A 20,862-nucleotide genomic window follows, 5' to 3' on the forward strand; every position below is an offset into this window, starting at 1 on the left:
GAAAGCGAGATGTTGCTGCAGAAGCGAGGAGATGTAGTTAACCCTGGCTTTGGGATAGCTGGGAGGTCATCAAATCAGTCTATCTCAATTTTCTGCTTTGGCAGAGCCCCGTGCCCAGCTTCCCCACCTTTCTCCTTGCATCTTCATCTTCCTTTGCAGCCCAGATCCTGTATATTTCATCCAGACCTCACCAGAGGCTTGTTTCTCTCCAACAGGTCTGTATCCTGATGGAAGTGAAATGAAGGGAGGGACTTTGCGAACAGGCAAACTGACCTTTTCAGCCCAGCTAGCGCTTGATATGAGTTTCAGATTTCGTAAACAAAGCAAGGGCTGAATGTCATGCAATGGCCTCTTTGCAAATGAAACACTTACGAAAAAATCCTGTGGGAGTGAGAGGCTCAGCCTGAGACTCCAGCGAGCCTTGCCCATGTCCTGCCTTCACAAGTAGGGTTGCTTCTAACGAGTGAGGTATGTGAGGTGCCAGCCATTCCCTGTGGTTTCACCACACTTGCGGCCCAGTTGGAGTCATTAACATTACAAAGCTAATATTTACAGGTGGGAAGTCATCCAGGTGGGGAGGCAGACCTGGTGGAAAAAGCCAAAATATCCTTTCCACTAGGCGGTTGTGGGAAGCCACAAGTGTGCCAGAGCTGCGTGGGTGAGGGGGGCACAACCAGGACAGCAGAGGAAAACATAGATTCATTTTGGTCCCTTTTCCAGAGGCTCTGGCACCCTTTCCCAGGAACTAAGATCACTGAGGGCCAGGTGGGGTGGCCAGTGAGGTCTGTAGGACCTGGGGTCAGGAACTGAGGAAGTCTTCTGTTTCCCCTGTAAGATGGGGACACTGTGGTCAATCCCCGTTTAGGAGATGGAAACTGAAGTGACCCAGCTGAGTGACTTGACCCATGCTGCCTGGAAAGCAGAGCCATGCCGAGATCCTTCTTTTTTTCAGTTCTGCTTTCAGGATGCAGCTCTGTCAGCAAGCAGCAATCAGAGATGGAGCTGGTGGGAACCTAGAGGCTCTTGCATTACAGATTTGGAGGCTAAATGTATGGACTCACATGCGTGCTAACACTGGCCTACAAGGCAAGCCCTGGCCAGTTTCACATTTACTGCTCAGGCTATCTTGTATGGCTCTCCTAAGGGAAGTTTGGGTGCTGTAGAAATGCCTTGGTTAAAGTTTGTTCCACTTTCCCTCCGCGGAGGACATATGATGGGAGGGAGGGAGGTGGCCAGAACACATACGCTGTTGCCAGCTACCTGGCTCATTGATCCAAATAACTGCCCTTAGGCTCATCTGGTGCCATTTCAGCCTCAGGATGGGGAAGCCACAAAACATTCCTTGGTAGCTTGCTTTCCCTATGTCCTCTGGCCATTCGCAGCATTTCAGGAGCTCATTTAAGCATGGCATTATACGAGCCTCAGTGTGTCGTGCCTCATTTCGAGTGGTGCTGTGCGTGTTACTGCGGTCTCCTGCTCTTTAAGGAGACGTGGTGCTGCTCGTGGGTCCCCCAGCAGCCTGCAGCACAGTCCCAGCCGGGCAGCCAGCACGTGCCTCAGCTCTGCTGGGCCCCTCTCCGAGAAAAATGAGAGGGGGATTTCTTCAGCAAAGCATTTTGTTAGACATCCTTCAGTGTCCTCCAAAGATAAAGCTTTAAAGCAGGGCTTCTGTTGATCCTGCCTGTCTGACTTAATCTTGTGCTTTTTTTCTCATCCCATCTCTGACTCCAGAGCAGACTTTCTTCTTCTCGGAGACCCTTGGGAGGTACTGAGTGTTTGGTTGTAAAACTTGTTCCTGACTTCGTTTTCCTGACACCCACTTTCCTAAAACGTCTTTACACTGAGATTGTGCATAAGTTCCTTCGCACTCTCATGCAGACCTTCAAGGCTTTCAGGTGCTGCTGTTGCCTCTGTTTTTATTGTTCATTGCCTCATTTTGCTCTTGCGACTCCAGGAGTCATCACAGGAGCCGATGGCTTTGCTCCCTGGCTCGGGAGGACTGTTGCTCAGCGAGGTATGTCTGGCAGGGCCATCCACCTGCCTTCTCAAGCTGCTGAGACCTGCCATGGGCACAGTGGACTCCCAGGTTTCTTACATTATGTTTGGAGAGTACTTTGACGTCTTGGTAGTGTTTGCAGCGTCATTTCATGATTTATGTAGAGGTGACAGTCTTCCTGTCAGCTTTGACAGGTGTGCTGAAGGTGGTTTACTTACTGGGGTCTGGCTCTGTTTTGTCAAGGCTGTAGCCTATCAAATGTATTCACTTTCTGCCTTCATTTGCTTTCCACTCAGTGACTTTGAGGTGTCCTGGAGAGAAGTTGTTTTGCACTATTCCAACTGTGCTGGGTTTTCCCCTAGGAAGGTATCTAGGGGTTACCTTCCAGTTCAGGGGAGCACGGACCTGACTGCTGGACCTTCTCACTCCAAGATCTAGAAATTGGTGTCAGGTCCAGTGGCTGCAGCATCTGCAGGGAAGTAATGAGGCAGCCTCTGGTGAGGTATATTTTAGCCTGCATTCTCAGGTGGTGCACTGTTAATTAACTATAATGTGAAACATAAACTAGTCACATGATTTACTGAGGAAATCTGTAATATCTTTTGTCATTACTGCATTTCATTAAAGTGGGAGATAGAGGTGACCCCAAAAGAATCCTTCACTGACGTGTAATCAAGGATTTAAATGTAAGTGTATATATTTGTCCCTGAGATTTTGCTTCACGTGCCTAAAACCAGGAATATGTCAGAGGAGTCCACAGCTTGTTACTCAGGCTTGTGGGCACCTGAACCCACATCAAAAGGATGAATAAGAATTGCGATGTTTCTAGATTACAGAAGATCTCTAACAGTAGGGCTTTGTGGCTTGTAGTGGCTATGGAAGAGTGGAGTTTTGTAGTGGTGAGATGTGAAATTGTGGTCACTGAGCACTGAAGGAAAGGCTTGATACTGCAGGGACTTGAATCCTTTGTCTATAGAGACAAAATAAAATAAGAGACAGCACAGATGGTTCAAAGGGAGATCTGTGGCTGGTGATGCCTTGTGTTCACTAATTCCTAAGAGTTTGGTGTTTCAGATGTATAGCATTCTTATTTAAGTGGTTGCCCTCGGTCCAAACCCAGCTCACATGACATTATCTAGTGACTCGCCAGATGTGACGAGCATGGGCGGATGGGGCTGGAGCAGCCTAGATGTTTCCAGGCTCTGGTGCAGCATCTGGCCCGGGGTGGTGCTGCCTCGTTCGGTCTGTGCAGGACACGCCAGGACTCTGGGTAGCCCATTTCCCCCCGAGCTACTCCTGACAGCTCTCACCTGGGGTAGCAGGGATGCTTCTGGGAGCGCTGGACCCAGCACGGACAGCTCTGCCCATCTCAGTCTCCATGCATAGCCCTGGGAAAAGAGATGCTGCCCCTGCAGGGACCGTGCACCAGAGAGCACCCATCTCCCACCATCCCCAACACCGGAGATGTCCTGGAGGGGAAAGCAAGTGTGCACCATCTCACCAGCCTTCAGCCTGCATCAGTACACAGGCACTGAGCCTGGGCTTGCTGCCTGCCCTGCTCCCCGGGCGGTGCTGGCTAGCAGCCCCAGCCAGCCCTTACCACCTCTCCCAGCACCTCCTGTGCTCACGGGCAGGTGCGATGGAGCTGGAGGCTCAGGGAACGGGACATGACAGACTGGGCTGGCTCAAAGGAAGGTCCCCCCAATATTCTCCCGGCTGTGTCCTCTTCTCTCTGGTCAGCTGAGGAGGCTTTCAGTACCCAGCAGGCAAGATACCCTGGATTTAAGGAGTTAAAAGGGAGAGTGAAGAAGGGAATAAAGATGGTTTGGGTGGGGAGAGATAGCAGGTATCCTGAGCCACATGCCAAATTAACCTGCTCAGGGCATGACAGGGAACAGCTGCCTACATCCCCCCATGCCTAAGAGTACTAACTGAGGTCCCGGTTGCTAACTTTTATCCTATCTATAAAGGAAAGTCACGGTGTGGAGTATGAAATAGTAAGCAGTGTTGCGTTGCTGATGCTATAAATGCAGGAGAGGGATGTGTAGGAGGGCAGTCGGGGTGGTGGGGGAATACAGGGTGTGAAGGTGAATGTGATCAGAGCTCCCTGGCCATCACACTGCAGTGAGAGATACGCTTCTCAGGGGTGTGTGTGGTAGAAGGGTGCTTGGCTTTGTTTGATTGTTTTTGTTTATGGCTACTCTGTGCATTGGAAAGTCTTGCTTTTTCATCTGGCCAGGGGATGTGGATCAAACGTGGCAGCTTGGAGCCGTGTGAAGCCAGGTCTGGAGCACTGCAGGGGACAGGCTCTGTCACATCTTTAAGAAGTGCTGCACGCTACATAAGCATTTAGGAAACTACTAATTAGGATGAGACAGTTTTACTAGCAGGACAGGAAAAGCAGAGCAGGAAGACAGCGAGATTTTCACCTGGAACGAAGGCTCCCTTGACATCTTCTGCTCACCAGGAACGAGGAAGGAGCTGAGGCTGTTGAGGGCTGAACTCCACTTTGAGGTTGTCTCCAACCATTCGGTAGCACAAGGGAAGGAATTTATGTAGCCCCCAGGGGCATAAATTTTAAGGAGGTTCCGAGAGCACGGTGGTACTGGGGACAGTGCCTGAAAAGGGGCCACACAGAGGCCACCATGAAGAAGAGCGCTGTGCTTGAGACACGGCTGTTGTGAAGGTGCAGTACATTAGCCATACCTGGCAGATCCCCTTTTCATTGCCTTCTTAACCCAGGCGTGCATATGAGTTTGCAGGCTTGTGCCTCTCTGGGGAGAAGTAGAAGATATTTATTTCAGGAGTGTCTTGTGTGCATCATTTATATGCTGAACACATGCCATGTGCTTTCGACAGTATTTTTCAAGCAGGCACTGTCGTTCTGGCGGTAGTCAGCAAGCAGCCTCTGGTTACAGTGCACTGGCAGCTCTGCAGGTACTGCAAAAGGTCTTACTGCCTACTTAATACAGGGCAGGGGCTTGGTCTCTTGCCACCGCAAAGGCCACGTTTATAAATCAGCAGTAAGTGCTAGGAGTAAAGCAGAAGAAAACATCAGTGACTTTCAAACTGTTCCTTCTTTAGTCCCCAAAGTGTATTTTTTGCCCTTCGGGGTGAGGTGGGTGGATAAGGAACTTTACCTCATTTGCTTTCCTGAAACCTGTTGGAAGTACGAGTGAGGCGGCTGCGTGATTTGTGTGTGCATGAAGAAGAGGGCCATCTGAATTGTAAATAGCACCTGCTAAATTATTATTAAGTGAACGCTGACGTGGGAGGAGTTCTCAGGAAAAAAAAGTCAAGTCTTTTAATAAAAGTCATTCAGGCTGCACACTACATACTTCAGCTCATGTGGATGCTATGGGGAGTTACGTGAGTCGTATCAAGGACAGGGGAGGCCCCATTAAATCCAGTTACTGTCAGTTGTGTGAGAGCTTTAAATGGCTACACTAAAACTCATTATTAAAGAAAGGAACTATCAATTTTATTTAATGTGTGGTGCCCAACCTTGATTCTGCTCCCAGCCCAGAGACTCGCCGTGCGCAGGGGTGATATAAAAATTAGACCTGCACGCTTCAGGGCTTGTATTTAGCTGTTGCAGAGTCCTGGCTGCAGCCTGACTGGCTAACTGGGGCTGCGGGGGGCTGCTCTGGACCCCTGGCCAAGGCAAGGACCGCGCCTGAGCCTAGGAGGGTTTAGTCCATGTCGCCACTTGCCTTAGTCCAGACAAAGCTTTTGCTAGCACAGGTGGGGTGGCTGAGCCAGGCTTCAGGCAAGCAGGAGCGCTCAGTTGGCACGGCTGCTCATCCTGAGCATCCTCACCCGCTCTGCTGCTGTTGGAGAGCAAAAAGGAGAGCAACCAGGCGCCAGCCTCAGGCCGTCCCATGCAAAACGTGGTGAGGTGTCTGCTAGGATCTTCCTGGGTCAAAGGGAGGCAGCAAGAAACGCCCAGCCTCACACAGGAGGTTTCTTGGCAGACCCGAGTTCAAGAGGACTTCTCCCAAATGAAACCGCCTGTTTCCCTCCCTCCATGGCTTATAGCCCCTCCCTCTCTCCACGACTCCAGGAGCGAGGATGCTCCTTCCCCAGAGAGCGGCTCTGGGGGATGCTCAGGGGGCGTCGCTGTTGCAGGGCTTGGCTGGCATGGATCGCTCCAATACTGCCGGCTTGTTTCTTCATGGACATCGTGGCAAGCTGTTGTTGGCCTACGTAATCAACAGGCTGAAGTTGTAAATGATATTACAAGCTGTAATGAGGAACTTGATCCCTGTAACAAACCATGCAACTTTTATTCACATTTATTACTATTTCTGCTATTGTCATGGAGTAAAGATCCTTTTTAAAAAAAAGAACATGCCACCAGCACAATTTGATAGTGTCCTCAGGAATTTTAGGGTTGTGTTTTTCTCACATTATCTGCACAGGCAAATTTGCAATAAAAATGACTTCACTGCAGAAGCCGCCTTTTCCCATCACCAAGCTGTCAATCAGCCTGTAATTTCTTGGTATTGGACTATGCTGAAGAGCTGGCCGAGTTATTCTGCTTACAACGTGTGCCCCTAAAACCTCAAACGTGAGAAAAGAATTTTGGATGGAAGGAAGATTTCATACTTCTTTTTCTAGGGGAAAAAAAATATTTCTCCTGCAATGAGATAATAGCCTCTGAGGAGGGTGGAAGTGGCAGCAGAGGAGTCCAAAGTCCTCCCTTTAGCCACAAGACAGCCCCGCTTCCTCCACCACTTCCGTTTTTGGGGTACCAGGGTGGGTCAGTGTTTGTCCCCTGTTCCTGTGCCTCTGCTGAGGCTGTCAGCAGCGTTGCAGGGACAGCAAGGGGCTGGTAGTTGATGTGGAAATCGGTCCCTAACTCATTTCACCAAGGGGCGCAGGCGGCCATCTGACGTTGACAACGTCGACTGGCTGCTGACCTTGTTTTTAGCGTCAGCTGATATCAGCTGGAGCCCTGCCAGTTTGCACCAGTTGAAAGTCTGTCTCTTAATGGTGGCAATTATCCTGATTTTTACAGCCGCACTGAGAAAGTTGCAGCCGCTGTGCTTCACATCCCTGACTTTAATTTGTGGTGCCTGGGTCTTCTGGTATTATCTTTAGAGGAGTATGTGAGAAGAACCTCTCTCCTGGTTCTGCGTCAATCATTTTTTTCCCTTTTTATTTTGTATGAAGAGATACTGCTCAAGCACACCATGGAATGAAAGCCATAAAGCTATAAATTACACCTCTGCTAGGTCCACAATATGTTACCAATTACATCTGCTTTATTATTCGCGTCCAGGGGGAAAACATACATCAAGCCAACCCCACTCTCCAGGCAGGTCGGTACTGTACTAGAAGGAACACCGTGACTCTTCTTAATCAGTGGAAAAACAAACACGGTTTTGGCTCACTCACATACGGTATTTGTGTCCAGGATGACAAGTTGAGTAATATTGCTGCGGTTCTCTGAGCTTGCCGCCCACCCCATGCTATAGCATTCGTGGCAACATCATCGCCCCGTGGAAAGGAGAGAGGAGAGAAAGCACTTAGAAGGGCAGGGAGCTGCGGGAGTCCAAGGACCCGGTCGCCGGGACCTTGGACGTTGCTGCCGAGGAGGTTGGGGGGGGGGGGAGCAGTTAATGCGAATTGCAGCAAACGGCATCAGAAATCACATTAAAGCCAGGGGTCACGTCTGCAAAGGAGGGCTCGCTGCAGTTTGCAGGGTTTCATTGCTAGAGCGGGGTTAGTGGGGTTTTGTGTTGCCTGTTTCAGCAGGGGTGAGGGTTTCCCCACGTGTCCTGATAGGGGTTTTCTTCTGTGTCTGCCCTGTCTTCATAAATTCGTCACTGCGGCAGAGATGAAGGTGGGGGTGTTGAAGCAAACTGGAGTGATTTCTTTGCTGGTTACTTCTGTGTAGTTACGTACAGTGGTTTTTGGCTCACCACAGTGCCCCTCTCCTGAGCAGTGCCTGGGCTTTGGGCTGCTGGGAATTAACTGGAAAATCGGTGTTGGGTGTGTTTAGGTGTGTTTGCTTGGCGATGCTACTCAGCACTGGTAGTCTGGAGTAACGTTTGTATTTTTCTATATGGGTGTATATGTTTATGCATGCGTATGTGTGAGTGTGTACGTGTACACATGAGCTCCAGAAAATCTTCTGAAGAGCAACACGGACTAGTGGAGGATGGGTTTCTTTTAGGAAAGGGAGCCGAGTGTTAGATACTCTCAGGTCTCCACGTGAAGAAGTCATACGTGTGCGCTGTGGAGCCTGTTGTGGTTTCGTCACTGAAACATTCATTCAACTTTTAACTTTTCAAAGCTGAAAACAAGTCAAGGTTATGTTTGTGCTTAATAATTCAGCAACAGTGCCAGCTCAGCATATTGTCTTTTTCTTCCCTAGTCATTCTGGTTTATTAAAAAGAAACACTGACGACAGATAGAAGGGTGAAGGAGGCTGTGCCTTTCTGCTTTAACTCCCGCTGGGTGCTGACTCCTTCCCCAGGAATCCCCATAGATCTGTGCTGTTCACAATACCTTTGCCCCAGCAGTACCATCCTGACCCTGGGCAGGGTAAGCTGGCAGCAAGTCAGGACTTAGATGTCCTCTTCTCTGTGGACCACATCTGTTTTTTCTGAACAGCGAGCATTTTTCTGTTTCAGTGGAATATTACTCAGAATCCTTCAGTAAGTCTGTCTCAGTGATACTTTATTTTCACTTTTGTTATGAGGTTGTGGGTTTCTTTTTTGTTTGTGTTTGGTGGGGTTTTTTTTAATAAAGATATAGAAGATCATTAACTCTTCTAGAACCAAAGAAGCTTGCAGTAAATAGGATTCTGTCTTTCCTTAAAAAATAAAGTTATATTAGGACCTAGGTCTGCCACATGCTAATGTGTACGTTGCTTCATTAACGGTGCCATTCATTTCCAGGGGATCTGCTTTCCAGTTGATGGTATTGTCACTGTAAATAAGAATAGATGAACACAGTTTTATAAATCTGGGAGAACTGAGAGCATACAGTGAAGCTCATGTTGTGTAACTCACATCTCCAGTGTCCCTGAGCACAGACCAGCATTGTGCACGATTCCCACATGCAGACTTGGCAAGCAACCTGAAACATCACCTGCTGCTTCTGTCCTGGCTCCTCAACTTTGTCTGCGCACCCCCATTTTGTCACGGTGTATCATCTCCTGGTCCTGTCCTGGCTTGGTGCAGGCCAGAAGCTACACAGTGGTTTTATGGGAATAAACGGAGGGCTTAAGTCAGATCCACCAAACTGTTTAATACAGGATGAGCCTGAGTTGAGATTTGGCCTCCATAGGAGACAATGGGAATAGGAGACGCTTCAGGCAGAGGAGGTAAAAATAACATTTACATTCCTGTTATTAAAAATGAGAAGTGGGAGAGCAAGAGAGCAGGAATCTTGGTTGTTGTTAGTATAGTTCAATCAGGGGTAATGATTTTTTTCAAGCATAATATTTTATTTGTGTTGAATACATATTTCTGGAAGAACTTGATTTTTGTGTGTGTGCGTGTGCTGTATCTGAAGTCTGCATCCCATTTTCCCTTCCTGCCACTGAACAAATGAAAAAAGCTGGGGAAGGCATCTTGACACTGTGGTTTCATTCTGATGTTGTATTGCAGGTATGGCCTCGCATGTGCAAGTTTTCTCTCCTCACACCCTTCAGTCAAGTGCCTTCTGTAGCGTGAAGAAACTGAAAGTGGAGCCGAGTTCGAACTGGGATATGACTGGGTACGGCACACACAGCAAAGTCTACAGCCAGAGCAAGAACGTGCAGTCCTCCCAAGCAGCCGCCGCAGCAGCCGTCAACGCCTCCCTCCAGATCCCCAATCCGAGCATCCCTTACGAACAGACCATCATCTTCCCAGCAAGCACGGGGCACATTGTGGTGACATCCGCCAACAGCACTTCTGGTGTGGTTGCAGTGTCTGGGCAAACACTGGGCGGGCCACACAACCTGATGCGTCGCAGCACTGTGAGCCTTCTGGACACCTACCAAAAATGTGGACTTAAGCGCAAGAGTGAGGAGATAGAGAACACAAGCAGCGTGCAGATCATCGAAGAGCATCCACCAATGATTCAGAACAATGCCAGTGGGGCCACTGTAGCCACTGCCACCACCTCCACGGCCACCTCCAAAAACAGTGGCTCCAACAGCGAAGGGGATTACCAGCTGGTGCAACATGAGGTGCTCTGTTCCATGACCAACACATACGAAGTGTTAGAGTTTCTTGGCCGTGGAACCTTTGGACAAGTAGTCAAATGCTGGAAACGTGGCACTAATGAGATTGTGGCTATCAAGATCCTAAAGAACCATCCTTCCTATGCCCGGCAAGGCCAGATTGAAGTGAGCATCCTGGCTCGGCTGAGCACGGAAAGTGCGGATGACTACAACTTTGTCCGCGCATACGAGTGCTTCCAGCACAAGAATCACACGTGCTTGGTCTTTGAAATGTTGGAGCAGAACCTCTATGATTTCCTAAAACAAAACAAATTCAGTCCCTTGCCCCTTAAGTACATTCGACCAATTCTCCAGCAGGTAGCAACTGCCCTAATGAAGCTGAAAAGCCTGGGACTGATTCATGCCGATCTCAAGCCGGAAAACATCATGTTGGTAGACCCATCCCGACAGCCATATAGGGTCAAGGTCATAGACTTTGGTTCAGCTAGCCATGTGTCTAAAGCTGTGTGTTCTACCTACCTTCAATCCAGATATTACAGGTAAGAGACTGGGCTCATGTAACGTTACTAGGCAAAATATTTTACCTATGGGAATTTTCTTACATTCCTGTAAATGAATGAGAGTCATTCTTAATCCTAAACTGGGATGGCTTTTAGAATGGTTTGTTGGTGATAGAAAAAATGGTATCCTAACCTCTTGGGAGTTTACATGCATTGAAAACCATTGTAAATTTGTAAATAACCATAAAATGTTGTAAAACCAGAGTTTGACAGTTACAATTTAGAAAGCCTTTCACCTCTGTCAGTACTTCGTTCTCTCTGGGACTGTTTCCAGAAGACAGGATGGATCTGGAGAGTCCGCATCTCCTTTACAAGTCAATGCAAGTAGGTTCTTGGTTTCAGAAAGACCTTAACCTAAACAATCAATCCATATTTCAGCTATGTCTTCCAGTCTTTACTGATATGTGAAACCAGGGACTTTACAAGAATAAGGTTGGCCCACAGGAAAACTTTATGGATGCAGAAGATGCTTTGTCAAGGAGTAGTTTTCACACAGGCGGTGGAGCTTGCTAGAGTCAGTGGGAGTATTCTGGCTGGCACCTGTCAACTCTGCTCCAGGTGAGCGGGCAGCCTGGCCAGGCTGGAAACACCTTTCTCCATGTGGGAAGCTGCTGGTAGGGATGAATGAGCATCGGTCAGTAATTTGGTGTTGGACTGAGGACCTGTCATGGATAGTCGATTCCCACTCACAGTGCTTTTAACGACAGGTATGTTATGTGCTAGGATGGAGTTCTGACCTCTGTGTGGGTGTGCCCAAAGTGAAACGTGTGAACCAGCTGTATCCCTCTTCAGTCTGTTGAACAGTTTCAGCAAAGCAGCCTCTTTTCATAACACCTGGAAGGTCATCCTCTCCCTCTGTCTTGACTCCAAGACACAAAGTCTCTCTGTAGATGTTCTCCTCAGACCCTCTCTTTGGTACCAGTCATCTTGATTCAACATCCCAAGGACCAAGAAAAGCAATTCTGCTTCCTCAGGGGTAGGGGGAAAGAGAGGGGGCGGGGAGGAAGGGAGTTTGCCTTTAGATGACAGCTGAAGTTAGAAATGTTCAGGTCATGTTTTTGTTGTAATTCCGTGAAACAGGAGCGAAGAGGGAAAATGTGATCCTTCTTGATGACTGATTTAATGAAAATCAGTCCTGGCAGCATCCACAGCTCATCAGATGGGTTACAGAAAAGCAGGGTAGTTGCTCTGTTTGTAAATAGGAAAGAAATCTGTCTTATACATGGGGAGGACTGGGGACATGAGTTGATAAAAGACCCTTTTCCTACTTCATAAACATCACAGTGGCAAAGCTCACCTGAGCTCTGAGCTTGGGAAGAGTTAATTTTCACAGGAACAGGAACTTTGACAGTGTAGCACCGAAGCAGCTGATTTTTATCTGCTTGTCCTTTGCTCTGAAGGAGGCCAGAAAAACATCCCCAACCCTAGTTTATTCCTCAGAAGAGGCTTATTAAATGAAATATTCTACCTGATGACAGTACCATCCTCCAGGAGAGACATGTTTCGGTGGTAAATATGCAAAAGCTTTTAGGGTTGCAATTACCTGGCAGACTAGAAGGGAAAAAAAAAAAAAAAAAAGATAATACAGGCATTTTGTTGTTGAGTTATCTGTGATTCTGCATTAGCAGCCTAGGTCCCTCGCTGAAAGACAGAAGGGGCAGCCAAAATGAAATATGTGACAGAAAGCAGAAATGAAAAAGAAAAATGGTTCATTCTCAGCGACAAACAAGGAATATTTTTGTGGCAATCTCTGGGGAGGAAAAGGCTTGATAAAATTTGCTTTTTATATTTTAAATGTTATTCCTGCCCGGTCTGAAGTTGCAGCTTGTTAGATAATAAGTTCTGTCTGTCTAATTCCTCCCTTGTTTTCCATGCCTGAATTGATAGGAAGAGGGGAAAAGGGGCAGCAGCTCACTGGGAAAAAAAATAAGAAAAAGAAAAATCTCGTTGGGTTGAATTACATCAGCAGGGGGCTGCTGATGAAGCTAAATTCAAGTCATGAGGAAAATTTATATTCTTCTTCATTTTCTGATGGGGAAAAGTACAGCACAGATAAAGACCCATTCCACTCCAAAGAGAAGGAACTTTCATGCTAGGGGAAACACAGGGCTTTATAAAGATTTCACGTGTCTTCCATTTAATTTACACTTGTTTTGCTTGCTACAGTGTAAAAGGCAAGGGGATGACTTCAAGAAATGGCACATTTACACTGAATGTGAAGGAAAAGCTTCCTTGGAGTAAAATCTCTCAGACTCCGAGCAGGCATGCCAAAGAAGTGACAGAAGCCCTGTACCCCATGCATTTAAGGAGAGACGAGGCAGAGCACTGGGGAATGTAATGTAGAGGTCGGCTCTCAGCTGGAGGTTTTTTTTATCATGGACTTTCGGGAGCAAATTCCCAGGTCATCCCCATATTTTATTAACAGCTTGCTTTTTCTTTTCCCTCTTTTTTCTTTTTTTTTTTTTTTTTTTTTTTGTTTTGGGGTTTTTTGGGGTTTTTTTGTTTAACACTACTCTCAAGAATGTGGTGGCCAAATCCTTTCAAGTGAGGAAAGTTTTGTGGGATCCTGCCCTTTCTCAGAGCAAGATAAGGCCTTTCCTCTTCCTATAAATGATAGGCCTATTTTCTTCTCCTGAAGGTGGAAGACAGAAGTGTCTTTAAACAAACTCCATGCTCTTTCTTGGCCCATATCTGCATAGCCCAGCAAAAGCTAAGACGGTCCCAGGGCTGCTTGCAGACTTTACGTGAGCAATTTGTCATTGCTGCCGTGTAACGTGGCCTGGAGATGAACTGGATCCCTCAGCCCAGTTTCTGGTGAGAGGAACAGGCTTGGTATTGCACTGCTGGCGCGGCTCGGGGGCCCTCGCTGGCTGCCCCAACATCAGGACCTCTGTCCTACCGGGGGTATTTCTGTCAGGCTAGTGTTCTCTGGAAGGATCTGGAGGGAAAGCCAGTGCTCTCCAGAAGGATCTGGAGGTCTCCTGACTGTAGAGGGGCCCTGTAAGGTGGGCCTTGCAGGAACACCCCCTCGCTGCCAAGAGTCCCCCCGCCTTGGCTCCAGCCAAGTCACAGATTTTGTCAGTACCGTGGCCAGAGTTGGCATCTAAAAGGGGGGAGTGCTGTGAAGAGGATCGGCCTCCTTCCCTCCCACCCGTCTTCAGCCTGTGGTGCAAAACTCGCTGCGGCACAAAGCGTTTCTCATGTAGCATCCTTAGCCTGCACGCGTAGGACCTGGCTGGTGGCCGTCCAAGCGCTCCCCCTTGTTTGGGATGGTGGTCCCAGCCTGCCCCCCAGTCACTGTAGTGTGGTATCGCTAGCTGAGTCGGCCTGGGCCGGATCAGTGACCCTTCACGGAGGGACGTGGTGACGCAGCCATGGTCTGGAGGTGCCTGTGTGAGGAACCGAAGCTGGCGATGGAGGGCTGCTCTGCCCAGCTCCCAGCGCAGGAGCGGGGCTTTGCAGCTGGCACTTTTAGCCGGACACGCCAAGGCTAGAAATGAAGCCCTGTTCACAGAGCAACCGATCAAAAAGCTGCGACAGCCTCCGTGTCGTGGGGTATCTTTGTGGGATTTTAATTTTTTCCTTTTTTATGCTGCAGTTTGAAGGGGAGATCATTGAGGCAGGTCTTGTGATCTCCATTTTGCAGGAGGTCAGAGGGATGAATGACCAAAGAGATCCTTTCTGGGTTGATAATCCATGTATGAACAGCCTCCCGGGAAAACCCACATCCTGAGAAATGCAGGGCTCAGGCTGCAACAGATGCCCCCTCCATTAGAGCCCGCATTCGTGCACCCAGGTGGAAGAGGGAGAGGGGGAGAGGAGGTGGCTGGGGTGGTGGGTAGAGCTGCGGACCTCCCTTGCTGGAACCAGAGCAGTTCCCTAGCGTGGGGTGGCAGCGCTGGGATGCTCGGAGCAGGAGGGCTTCTCCTGGCGGCACTACCACCGAGCTACCTTGCCCTCTTGGCTTTTCTTTGCTGCTCAGCTGAAACAGCTGCCATGTTGCGCCCCAGGGATGAATGTATTTCACTAATTAATGGCATAATCACCTTACGAGGTTTAAGTCTTTTAGAATTTGCAAAATATTGCAGATATAAAATAACAGCAGTCACCCCTGCACTGTTAAGGGATAAATGTAGTTTTGGTGCCTTGTTTTCAAAAGGCTTTGGTATGTGGCGTGTCTGGCCATGGATTGAGACATCTGCTTCGTAGGTAAGTGGCCTTTGATGAAACGTTTGGATAACAGAGAATGAAGCTGAGTATCAGTTTGAAGAGGTGTTTATCAGTCTAGTTTCAGACGCTGCAAGAAAATACACAGTCATAAAGGCCTACGTGCGTGTTGTCAGCTGCCCATACGGGGTGTACAGCGAGGCCCTGTGCAGGTGGGTGTTTTTAACTGGCTGTACATGCGTAGCTGGGCGAGCGTGGGTCCTGAGGGATGCAGGGGACTAAACTGGATCCGTCCTGCCACACGTGCGGGACATCGTGCCATGACAGGTATCAGTCCTCTAGCCGTGCTGACAGGGAGCCAAGGCAAGGTGGATTCCCGAGCGGTGTCACGACCTCTTCCCCATTGTGTGACTCAGAGCATGCGTCATTCTGGCCAAAACTGCTCTTCAAATGAGGCAGTAGTAATGACAGCAGGGATAGGCTGTGCTTATTAGTTTACTCAGTGAATTGGCATCTGTTACATCCTTGTATAACAGTGTTAGTGCACTTACTTACATTTCAAAAATCTTCTGCCATTCCAGACTTGCAAAAACATCTCTATCTCAGACTTGACTGCTTTTGCAGCTGTGGGAGCCTCATTGCTCTGCCAGTCTGTTTCACTCCTACCTGCAACATTCACTGCTTTACTGACTCTGCCTCTCCAAGGGAAAGAGCAGGATAGCTAGATGGTTTGAGGAGGAATGTTTCTTCTGGGGACTGGAGCGAAACCACCAAGTTCATTGCTGAAGTCTAAGCTCAGTTTCACTTAGCAATGATCATGCCTGGTAGGACTACAGGCTTGCAGAACAGGCAATACATTGTAGAAGACTTTGTGGAGGAAAGCAGACTTCAAGCTATACTATTTTAAGCAGTTCTTCATTTCCTTCCCAAGGACATTTGGAGTTTGTTTTTTTCAGAACCAAAATTCAGCAGAATTCTTTTTTTGCAAAACCAACACCAGGATTAATTGAATCTCAGCTTCATTGTATCCAGACCACCAAGTCTTGGAAGGGAACAGCCATTCAGCTGAAAGCTTTTGGCTATGTCCCATCTGTGTGATAGTCAGGCCAGGTTAGTTTTTGGTTTTGCAAAACTCAAGCAAAGATAGTTCTTTGCCAAGTTCCTTTGTGTATAAATCACCCCAGAGCAGGGATGGTAAACTGGCGTTGTGCCTGTGGTGCATCCAACAGAAGGTACACACTGTATATTCCAAAATAACTCCCTTTCTGGGGTCTAATTTAAAACAGAAAAGCCTATATTTCAGCCTAAACAATCTCTTCAGACTGGAGTCTCCCTAGGGTTTTCTCTACTGAAACCTTCTTACCATTTCCTTAGGTGTTTTTTATTTTGCTCTAAGCAGACTTTTACCAGCTCCTCCTTTATCTTGTCAACGTTAGCGATCTGCCCCTTTCCCTGTGATGCCGCAGCATCTCCCTGCCCGTCTCTAGCACGTGATGCTGGCCTCACTCCGAGAGGACCCCTGCGTCCCTGTGCGGAGTCAGAAAGGCCGTCACAGGAGGTCTTTGTTTTTTTATTAACCAAGTGTATAAAATATGCCCGGTTATGTGCCTCCAGGCCCAAGAATATTTGGAACGAGGGGCTGTTTGCAAGGAACCTGACAGGGAGGCTTTCCCCAGCAAAGAGAAGTCATCGATAGCCTGAGGAGGGGGAGAAGTCTTGTGCTGCTTCCTTTTGGCTCATCAGTGTCTGAGTGGTGGAAAATCAAGTATCTCAACTGAGTGCTGAGCCAGTGCCTTCTGTCCCCTCTCCCTTCTCTGAAAACAGCTCCTATACGGCAAAGACAGGGGACTGACAGTAATTATTCCTTCTGCGGAGCTCAGTTTTGTCTTGGTGGCTGGAAAGGAAGGAACCTGTGTGTCCACAGGCAGGGCTCAGTCCATTAGGGGTGTTGTAGGTCTGAGACAAGTACGTGAAAGGCAGCTGGAGGCAGGTGGGAGCACTGGTTTTCCATCAGCTGGTGCCACTCCATGGGTGAGGGACTCTGGTCCTCACCAGTCAGCTGGAGTTGCAAAACCTCCACCATAGTCCAATGAGGTAAAACACCACAGGGAACTGGTTGGCAAGGTCCCACTAAGCAGAGATTAACAACAGCAACAAAAAATTAAATAAAAAGATTTTTGGCTGCCACACTCACCGTTAATTGTTGGAACAACCAGAGACCCTAAGAACACCCTGAAATCTGGGCTTTGGGCCACCTGTTAACCATACCCTGTCATTCCCTCATTGCTTCTCCCTTGTTCATCACTGTTAGAGATACTTGCATGAAAAAGAGTGTTTGTTTCTTAGGAGTTCCTAATTTCCAGCAGTTCCTCTTTCCTGCCTGAAGTTACAATCTCCCTTTAGATGTGGGAAGGGGATAGGATTGACAGTGCAAGCAATGCAAGCGGCGGGATGATGGCCTCAGGTGAGGGGACGAGCACTGGGTGGGAGCAGGCACACGGCTAAACAGAGATCCCTCTTTTAGGAAAATGGCAGTTGTGCAAAAGAGGAAGCAAAAGACAGGGAGAAGAAGATAAAGGCAAATTTGCTTCTAAAAAAAGAGCATTTTCCCAAGGCTGCCGCAGCTTTTAAACGTGTCAGTGATCCCCATAGAGGCAAAGGCAGCCCCCTGGATGCAGGCAGCCCCATTCACCCTCAGGGGTGCTGCCCGTGGCCCGGGCAGTGCTGTGCGGACAGGGAGCAGGAGCAGGAGCAGGAGCAGCAGCAGAGAGAGCTGTGGTGGCAGGGCTGCTGACCAGGGCTCAGTGATCAGCCACCAGCTCTGACACAGGCGTCCTGCCCACGCCGGGGCAGCTCACCTCACCCTTCTCCACATCAGCTTTGGAGGGACGTGATTTTGGAGAACAGAGCTCCTCTTCCCCTCCACCCTCTCTACTCCATAGCTTTCCCATTTAAGCACACCTTCCCTCTGTGGGCATTCACACCACCCGGTGCCACACAGTCCCAGGCCTGGGGCTGACCTCCCCAAAAGCAACACTTTCTGGTTTGGAAACAAATACGCTTCAAATGCGGCTGAGCTGGAGTTCCTGCGTGCTTGAGAGAGGGCTTGCAGAGAGAAGGCAGTGTGCAAATGCACTCCATTACCTGTCTGCGTACTGCTACCTGAAGTCATCTGGGTACTGCTGACATAAACATCCATGAACTTTTATTTTTTTTAAACCTAGCACGGAATCCTAAACTAATGCCTACCTTATCTACACTCTCTGCCAGAGTTATTTCGGTAATGCCGGGGGGATTGGTGAGAGGCTTGGAAGTCCCAGTCTCCCCACTTGCAGGTTGGCCACAGGTGTTCTTGTGTTTAGGGTTTTTTGGTGGGTTTTTTTCACTTGCTACTCTCTCTCTCATATGATCACCAAAACAATCACGTCACAGGATTTCCTGCTGTCTCTTTTACTTTTCTCAAGCTTTATAAGCACAGTAAGTCCCTTTAAGGCTGCAGCCTGGTGAAATGATGTGAAAAATCAAGGTCACTCTGATATTTACTGTACTAGGGTAGGTCTGAAATGGCTACAAATGGCTAGCTTGTTTTACTTAAAAAGAGCTATTTACCTAAGAGAAATCAAAACCCTCCTATTGCAGCTATTGGCTGTAGTCCTTGAGACTCCATCTCTGTAGTACATAAAAGACATACTGTCTTTTGGTAAAGATACCTGTGCTCAGAGCACGGTCCGGGAAATAACCTAGCTCAGTACAGTGACAAGCAGTTGCTTCGGCAGCCGATGCCTTGTGAGTGACGGTACAATTAGCAAGGCTAGAAGAAGGGCCAGCTGCAATCAGGGTCCGCTGTTTGCACGTATATGAGAGACATGAAGTTTGGTCTCTGCTCCTAGTTGCTTACTTCTGTGGTTTTGTGTTTGCTCTCCTTTCTCTCCTCCCACTCAAGTCGCTTCCTCGCCAAGTGCAAAGGAAACAGAGCAGGGGAAAGGGTGCTCTATTTTTTCATCTCTGATGACAGAGCAGCAGTAGCTGTGCATAGGAACAGTGGTGTGGTGACCCACGGACGTTAATCCAGCAATAGGTGGTCAGAGAAGGCACTGCAGTCACACACTGGAGTGTGATTTTCCATGTCCCTCTCTGCTTATTTCAACACTTGTTTGGGTCAGGGCAGTAGCTGGCTAATGGCAGTGGTGGCTGCTGAGAAGCAGAACGAGGTGAGGGGCTGTTGGCATGAGATCGGTGCTCTAAGTGTGAAAATAGGAAGAATTACAAGTAGTGAGATTCATCATCCGCACGTCTGAATATGAAAAAGCAGCATTAGCAACACAGTTTGCACAGGATTTCAGGGATGCTTTGCTTGAGTACCACATATTTAAATCCTACCAGGTTTTTGCCCCCCCCACCCCCCCATGCGTTTGCTCACTGCGGGCAAGAGATTTAAGTGTAACATGGGGGAAGCTTACTGCGTACGTCTGTGCATTCATTAGGTTCACAAGTTTTAGGCCCCAGCACAGTGGGACTGAAAAGCTGTATTGCACTGAAGAGCATTATCTGATTGGAAACTGTTTCTGCTTTGCTGCTTATTGGCAATGAGGTTTGAAAAGTGGCTGACGTTGGTTTATAAATGAATGAGTCATTACCAGAAGAGAGAAATTACCTAAAGATGCTATGATTAGTATGGGGTTATACATTCCCCAGCTCCAGACCCTTGAATGCCATGATTTCAAATCCCCAAAGTTTCTGTCTTAACTTCTCAAGCCACTTGCTGCACTAATGCTTCAAATTAGCCTAAGTTAATGTAAAGGCACCTAATTCTCAGGTGGGGGCTCAGTAGCTGCCTCCTTCTCCAGGTCACACTGGGGAAAAGGAGCAACTCTCAAGCAGTTGAGAGTGGTTATCTTGCTTGAAAAACACTAATCTTGTGGCCTGACTTAAGCTGAGTTAGAGCCACAGCTGTTACCTGTTTAAGGAGGAAGATCAAGGAAATGTCCTTTGCCTTTTAGGCCAGGTCATACAATTGTTATTCTGTGGCACTTTACAAAGAGGGGGAAAAAAAAGTAAAAGGCAGAAGAGAGGTATGCATATATATGCTGTGAGAAATTTTTACTTTGAAGAGGAGTAAATAGAAGGGAAGTGGCTCTAGGAACTGAGAAAGGGGAAGGGCAGAGGAGAAATCCTCTTATAGTCAATGGCTACTTGGAAGTTGCTGTTCCCCATATAAAGAAAGATGTGGGAGGAAAGAAGATGAGACTTCATCCTTCTTGCTATCCGGAGACTTCAAAACCAGAGATAGCTGATTTCCAAACAGGACAGCATGCTTTTCCTGCAATGGGCTGGAAAGTAATCTGTGAGTCCCTGAGTGGCAGCTTCACCTCTGTTTCCTATTTATTGAAGGGCAGAAGTAATCACAGCCGTTGTTTTACTTGCACAGACATGAGTTATTTTGTGCTGACAGGTTTTGCCTTTATTTTGCTGTGACTGCATGGGATCGGTGCTTGGGTGCACGTTCAGGTTCTGTCCTCTCCATCCCTGCGTCTGCTAGTTTGCGTTAGCCAGGGAGTAGTAAGACTTCTACCCTCTACCAAAGCTACCATGTGCCTCCTCAGGGGAGGAGGCAGGGTAGATGTGTGGGATTTGGCCTGAATCTAGCTGAATGAAGTGCCTCTGAATCAAAAACTCTATGGTTCAAAGAGTTGGGTTAACTCTTTGTCGTTATTTTTCTTTCAGGAGGACCAGTACTGTAATGAGTTGTGTTTTATCTGCAGATTGTACGATTAGATCACTTGTGGTAATGCTGCTGAGCGACACCGTGTTTTCTCCCTGTACTCTCCAGTCTATCTGTAGGTGCCTGTCGCTGTTTACCTTATGCTGTTCTCCTTGGATGCCGTGTTTTCTGAAGCAGGGCTGTGTTTACAGCACCTAACGCACAAAGATTTTTGTGGCTGAGGCTCTTAGACAAA

At 48.1% G+C, this 20,862-nt stretch overlaps 1 protein-coding gene across 1 annotated transcript in view; it reads left to right on the plus strand.

Moving 5' to 3' along the window:
- Positions 1-20,862, plus strand: part of HIPK2 (homeodomain interacting protein kinase 2) — a 132,319-nt gene that overhangs the window by 33,769 nt on the left and 77,688 nt on the right. Inside the window, exon 2 of the mRNA XM_075728047.1 lies at positions 9,619-10,717. Within this exon, the coding sequence (XP_075584162.1) occupies positions 9,619-10,717 (1,099 nt within the window). The remainder of the gene's footprint in view (positions 1-9,618; positions 10,718-20,862) is intronic.

Source organism: Pelecanus crispus, chromosome 1 (assembly GCF_030463565.1).
Source record: "Pelecanus crispus isolate bPelCri1 chromosome 1, bPelCri1.pri, whole genome shotgun sequence".
Lineage (NCBI taxonomy): Eukaryota > Metazoa > Chordata > Aves > Pelecaniformes > Pelecanidae > Pelecanus > Pelecanus crispus.